This window comes from Salvelinus sp. IW2-2015, unplaced genomic scaffold (genome assembly GCF_002910315.2).
Source record: "Salvelinus sp. IW2-2015 unplaced genomic scaffold, ASM291031v2 Un_scaffold5207, whole genome shotgun sequence".
In the NCBI taxonomy this organism is placed as follows: domain Eukaryota; kingdom Metazoa; phylum Chordata; class Actinopteri; order Salmoniformes; family Salmonidae; genus Salvelinus; species Salvelinus sp. IW2-2015.
This window is the reverse complement of record NW_019946473.1, coordinates 33,196-40,667: the sequence shown is the minus strand read 5'-3', so window position 1 is coordinate 40,667 and position 7,472 is coordinate 33,196. Positions and strand designations below refer to the sequence as shown.

Below are 7,472 nucleotides of genomic sequence, written 5' to 3'. Positions count from 1 at the left end.
TTTGTTATTCCATTTGTTCTACTATTAATTAACTCAAGTAGTAAATACTAAACGTATTTGCTTTTAAATATACTTAGTATCAAAGTAGAATGTACTCAATAATAAGTTTAAGTTTCAAAGTAAATGAAAAAGTATAAATAAATTAAAATTCAGACACAGTCTAGTCCACAATTAATATCCACAGTCTGATCCACAGTCTGATCCACAGTCTGATCACAGTCTGAATCCACAGTCTGATCCCACTACTTGGATTCACAGTCTGATCCACAGTCTGTCCACAGTCTGATCCCAGTCTGATCCACACTAGTCTGATTCACAGTCTGACCAAGTCTGATCACAGTCTGATCCACACTAAGTCTGATCCACAGTCCTATCCACAGTCTGATCCACAGTCTGATCCACAGTCTGATCCATAGTCTGATCCACAGTCTGAATCCACAGTCTGATCCACAGTCGATCCCGTCTGATCAACAGTCTGATCCACAGTCTGATCCACACTATGATCCAGCACTATGATCCACAGTCTGATTCCACACTATATCACAGTCTGACACAGTCTGATCCAACTAGTCTGATCACGTCTGATCCACAGTCTGATCCACGTCTGATCCACAGTCTACAGTCTGATCCACAGTCTGATCCACAGTCTGATCCACAGATCTGATCCACAGTCTGATCCATAGTCTGTCCACAGTCTGATCCACAGTCTGATCCACAGTCTGATCCACAGTCTGATCAACAGTCCCTGATCCACAGTCTGGATCCACACTATGATCCACATACTTGATCCCACAGTCTGATCCGACACTACTGATACCACAGTCTGACTTCACAGGTCTGATCCCCACTAGTCTGATTCCCAGTCTGATCACAGTTACCATGATTCCACAGTCTGATCCACAGTCTGATCCACTGAGTCTGATCACAGTCTGCATCCACAGATCTGATCCACAGTCTGAATCACAGTCTAAGTCTGATCCACAGTCTGAAATCCACAGTCATGTCCACAGTCTGATCCACAGTCTGAATCAATCTATCCAGTTGATCCACATCTGATCCACAGCTCTGATCCACGTGATCAAGTCGATCCACAGTCTGATCCACACTATGATCCACTATGATCCACAGTCATCCACACTATGTCACGTCTGATTCACAGTCTGTATCCACAGTCTGCTCCACACATAGTCTGATCCACATAGTCTGATCCACACTAGTCTGATCACATCTGATCCACAGTCTGATCCACACTAGTCTCTCCACAGTCTGATCACCGTCTGATCCACCTGTCTGATCCACAGTCTGATCCACAGTCTGATCCACAGTCTGATCCACAGTCTCGATCTCCAAGTCCTGATCCACACTATGATCCACAGTCCTGAATCCACAGTCTGATCCACATAGTCTGATCCACAGTCTGATCCACACTAGTCTGATCCACAGTCTTGTTGTTCACCAGTCTGATCCACAGTCCGATCACAGTCCCGACCACACGTCTGATCCACAGTCTGGTCACACTAATCTGGATCCACAGTCTGATCCACGTTGATCCACAGTCTGATCCACATCTGATCCATCTGCACCTAGTCTGATCCACACTAGTCTGATCCACCTATGATCCACACTAGTCTGATCCACACTAGTCTGATCCACACTAGTCTGATCTACACTAGTCTGATCCACAGTCTGATCCACATTGATACATTATTGGAGAGATGTTGTAAGGTCTTCAGAGAAACGTTTATTTTGAGTTCTCTCGGCTGTTTGGAAGTTCCGAGGAGAAGAGTTAAATCCAATGTGGTACAGAGGCTGATACCAGAGAGCTGATACCAGAGGAGGCTGATACCAGAGGAGGCTGCGAATGACCAGAGGAGGCTGATACCAGAGGAGGCTGATACCAGAGAGGCACCGAGGAGGCTGATACCAGGGAGGCTGATACGGGAGGCTGATACAGAGGAGGGCTGGTGGTAGACATGCTTCCCTATGTTTATGTGTTTGATACTGTTCCATTGATCCATTCCAAGCCATTCAATGAGCTCGTCCTCCTAATAGCTCCTCCCTCCAGCCTCTCTGGTGGATACCATGGGGAAGTGGCAGCACACAATTTTCAGCCTTCCACAAATAGCTGGCCTCCGTATGTACATGTTTATATCTTTCTCACGAGATATTACGGTGCATTCCATTAGAGATATGAGGAAGAGGAACCAGACCCTGTTGAATTAGTACTGCTCATCTCCTACTCTATTTCACGCTACCCAATCCCCTCTCTCCCTCTCTCTCTTTTCTTAATATTATATTATTTCTCTCCTATATATCGCCCTCTATATATATATATCTCCTCTCTCTCTCTCTCTCTCTTCTCTCTCTCTCTCTCTCTCTCTCTCTCTCTCTCTTTCTCTCTCTCCTCTCTCTCTCTCTCTCTCTCTCTCTCTCTCTCCTCTCTCTCTCTTATATATATTTATTTCTCTCTCTATATATATATATATCTCTCTTCCTCTTCTCTCTCTCTCTCTCTCTCTTCCTCGCTGTTCGCTTTCACTCATTTCTCACTTCTCTCTCTCTCTTATCGCTCGTTCGCATTCACTCATTCTCTCTCTCACCTCTCTCTCTCTCTCTTTCCATCTCCTCTCGCTCGCCCTCTCTCTCTCTTATCCATCTCTCTCCTCTCGCTCTCTCTCTCTTTTCCATCTCTCTCTCTCTGCTCTCTCTCTCTTACATCTCTCTCTCTCGCTTCCTATCTTCTCTTTTCCATCTCTCTCTCTCGCCCCTCTCTCTCTCTTTCCATCTCTCTCTCTCCGCTCTCTCTCTCTAATCTCTCTCTCGCCTCTCTCTCTTTACATCTCTCTCCTCGCCCTTCTCCTTTTCCATCTCTCTCTCGCTCTCTCTCTCTTTCCATCTCTCTCTCTTTCCATCTTCTCTCTTTCATCCCTCACTCTCCCCTCTCTCTCTTTGCCCTCTCTCCTTTCCATCTCTTTCTCCTCCTCTCTCTACATCTCTTCTCTGCCCTCTCTCTCTCTTACACTTCTCTCTCGCTCTCCTCTCCTTTCCATCTCTCTCTCGCTCTCTCTTCCATCTCTTCTCTCTTCCAATCTCTCTTTCATCTCTCTCTCCAATGTGTTTTCTTAAAAAGCCCTTGTAACATTCAAGGCAGGCACAAGAGCATTTTAAATGGATTCTGCCTGTTAGTCGCCTGTCGTATTTGATACGTACAACGATACATTACTAACCACGGGCAGGAAGATGTCACCATACTACGTTTTGGTTAGATGCTGTTTAGCGGTTACCCCCCAAAACAGACAGACTGAAAAGAAGGGAACGGAAGGGAGAGGAGGATGTTGTTGGACAACGCTGAGGTCCGTCTGATGTGTGTCTTTGGGAGTTGGGATTCCAACACTGAGACATTTCTGTGGACTGAAGGAACATAGAATGAATATAGTATATCTCAGCTGTTTAACTGTATATAGCTAGCATCAATATAGTATATCTCAGCTGTTTACTATATATAGCTAGCTACAATTCAATATAGGTATATCTCAGCTGTTTAACTATATACAGCTAGCATCAATATAGTATATCTCAGCTGTTTTACTAATATAGCTAGCACCAATATAGTATATCTCAGCTGTTAACTGTATATAGCTACATCAATATAGTATATCTCAATTGTTAACTAATATAGCTGCATCAATTATAGTATATCTCAGCTGTTTTACTGTATATAAGCTAGCATCAATATAGTATATCTCAGCTGTTAACTCTATAAGCTACATCATATAGTAATATCTCAGCTGTTTAACTATATATTGCTAGCATCAATATAGGTATATTAAAACTGTTTAACTGTAATATAGCTAGCATCAATATAGTATATTTCAACTGTTTAACTGTATTAGCTAGCCATCAATATAGTTATCTCAGCTGTTTAACTGTATAAAGCTAGCTACAATTCAATATAGTATATCTCAACCGTTTAACTGTATATAGCTAGCTACAATTCAATATAGTATCCAGCTGTTTAACTATATAGCAGCTCATAAGTATATCTCAACTGTTTAACTATATATAGCTAGCAAATATTATATATCTCAGCTGTTTAACTATATATAGCTAGCATCAATATAGTATATCTTCAGCTGTTTACTAATATACTAGCCTCAATATAGTATATCTCAGCTGTTTAACTATATATAGCTAGCATCAATTAAGTATATCAAGCTGTTTAACTCTATATAGCTTAGCATCGCATATAGTTATATCTCAGCTGTTTAACTGTATATAGCCAGCTACAATTCATATAGTATATCTCAACTGTTACTGTATATAGCTAGCATCAATATAGTATATCTCAGCTGTTTAACTATATATAGCTAGCATCAATATAGTAATATCAGCTGTTTAACTATATAGCTAGCGTCAATATAGTATATCTCAGCTGTTTACTATATATGCTAGCATCAATATAGTATATTTCAACTGTTTAACTATATAAAGCTAGCATCAATATAGTATATCTCACTGTTCAACTATATATAGCTAGCATCATATAGTAATCTCAGACTGTTTAACTATAATAGCTAGCATCAATATAGTATATCTCAGCTGTTTACTATTATATAGCTAGCATCATATAGTATATTCACTGTTTAACATATTAGCTAGCATCAATATAGTATACTCAGCTTTTACCTATATATAGCTAGCATCATATAGTATATCTCAACTTGTTTTAACTCTATATAAAGCTAGCATCTATATAGTATATCTCAGCTGTTTACCTATTATAGCTAGCATCAAACAATAGTATATCTCAGCTGTTTACTGTATATAGCCACTACAATTCAATTAATATATCTCAACTGTTTTTAACTGTAATGCTAGCATCAAATATGTATATATTCAGCTGTTTAACTGTTATAAGCTAGCATCAATATTAGTATATCTCAACTGTTTAACTATATATAGCTAGCATCAACTAAGTATATCTCAACTGTTTAACTGTACAGAATGTAGATAACGCGTAGTGTCGTTATCCTCGTAATGGAGGATGCTGGAGTCCTGAAAACAGGGGATGCAGTCATTTGACCCTGTCTTTTTTGTTTTTTTTGTTCTAACAGTTCTAACAATAAAAACGCTGTTTGTTTTGGTAAACAGCTACGGGTATAAGGCACAAGGCAGAGACCCAGAGGCAGAGACCCAGAGGCAGAGACCCAGAGGCAGAGACCAGGCAGAGACCAGAGCAGAGCCCAGAGGCAGAGACCACAGCAGGGACCAGAGGCAAGCCAGGGCAGGACCGAGGCAGAGACAGCAGAGACCCAGAGCAGAGACCCAGAGGCAGAGACCCAGAGGCAGAGACCCAGAGCAGAGACCAGAGGCAGAGAACCCAGAGCAGAGACCAGAGCAGAGACCCGAGCAGGGGACCCAGAGGCAGGGACCCAGAGGCAGAGACCCAGAGGCAGAGACCCAGAAGGCAGGACCCAGAGGCAAGAGACCCAGAGGCAGGACCCCAGAAGGCAGACCCAGAGGCAGAACCCAGAGGCAGAGAGACCAGAGGCAGAGACCCAGAGGCAGAGACCCAGAGGCAGGGACCCAGAGGCAGGGACCCAGAGCAGAGGACCCAGAGGCAGAGACCCAAGGCAGAGACCAAGAGGCAGAGACACGGGAGGCAGACAGCGGAGGCAGACATGGAGGCAGAGACCCCCAGAGGCACAGACACCCAGAGGCAGGGACCCAGAGGCAGACACGGGAGGCAGAGACCCAGAGGCAGAGACCCAGAGGCAGATGGTTTGAGTCTTTGATATTTATTAATATATATATCCAAAAAAAGGGTTAGGCAAGAGAAATGGTCGTGGACAGGGAAAAGGTCAAAACCAGTTCAGAGTCCAGGAGGTACAGTGATGGCAGGCAGGGCTCGAGGTCAGGGCAGCAGAATGGTCGTGGACCGGGAAAAGGTCAGAACAGTTCAGAGTCCAGGAGGTGAGTGGTGGCAGGCAGGGCTCAAGGTCAGGGCAGCAGACGGTCAGGCAGGCGGGTACATAGTCCAGAAACAGGCAGGGGTCAAAGACTAGAAAAGAGATAGAAAAGGCAAGAGCACGGGGAAAAACACGCTGGTTGACCTGGAACATACAAGACGAACTGGCACAGAGAGACAGACAACACAGGTTTATATACCCAGGGGATAATGGGGAAGATGGCTGACACCTGGAGGAGGGTGGAGACAGACAGACAGAAAACACAGGGTTAAATACCCAGGGGATAATGGGGAAGATGGCTGACACCTGGAGGAGGGTGGAGACAAGCACAAGGACAGGTAGAAACAGATCAGGGCGTGACAACGGGATAAGGTTGGAGAAATGTCACCACTCTCACATTCATATCCAGAGCTTATGGATGCAGGGACTGACCATCCATGATATCAAAATGATCGGTTTTAATCATGTTTTGAAAGCTGTATATTGTTTGTTTCAAATTACATTGTTTACAGACATTGGCATAAAACAAGCTTATATTTTGGGTTCTGACGAGGTAGGACAGTTGAACTGAGTTCATGAGGCATTTACAAGTTATATTCAATCGCAGATTGCCCCTTTAAAACATAATATATTTTTCTCTAAGCAGCTGTATTAGTAGAACAGAATATAATTTAAATGTTTTGTAGCATACAATAATATCTCAGTATTTGGATCATTTATTTTATCCAGACTTTGTTGCTCATCTTTATCAAAAGGTGTCAATAATTTTAGAGATGATAGTAAAAGATATTCACATCTGCAGAGATTGGTTTATGCCTATATTACCCAACGTCAGACACAGACCTGCAGTAAGTCACGCATCACATCGGTGCATGAGAATAGAGAGAGAGAACAGTCTCTCATGTCCAAAGCACATTCGTAGAACCCCTGACGAGTGCTGTCGACACTACTCCTTGTAGCAGGCTTGTTTAGCCGTTAAGCCTCTATCACCTGCAGAACAGTTTGACACAAACAAATAGAATCTCACTTGTTCTGTAGTCTGACTGACCAGCGTGGTGTCAATAATTGAACCTGATCTAGAACACTCACAGCATTCGGAATTCCGATCACGGAACCTTCTGATTTCTCTGGGACCTATTAACAAACAGTCCGACTCAGTACGAACAAACTGTAGACCTAAATCAAACAGACTATAGACCCGTAACAAACAGACTATAGACCTGTAACAAACAGACTATAGACCTAAAACAAACAGACTATAGACCCGTAACAAACAGACTATAGACCTAAAACAAACAGACTATAGACCCGTAATGAACAGACTATAGACTCCTAGTCAACAGACTGTAGACTCCTAACCAACAGACTATAGACTCCAACAGACTATAGACTCCTAACCAACAGACTATAGACTCGTAACCAACAGACTATAGACCCGTAATGAACAGACTATAGACTCCTAACCAACAGACTATAGACTCCTAACCAACAGACTATAGACTC

General features: G+C 42.8%; 1 protein-coding gene across 1 annotated transcript in view; it reads left to right on the top strand.

Moving 5' to 3' along the window:
- Positions 1-5,151: 5,151 nt before the first annotated feature.
- The window catches only part of LOC112078063 (octapeptide-repeat protein T2-like), a gene marked incomplete at both ends in the record, with an annotated part of 27,981 nt that continues 25,660 nt past the window's right edge, over positions 5,152-7,472 (top strand). Inside the window, one exon of the mRNA XM_024144415.2 lies at positions 5,152-5,781. Within this exon, the coding sequence (XP_024000183.2) occupies positions 5,152-5,781 (630 nt within the window). The remainder of the gene's footprint in view (positions 5,782-7,472) is intronic.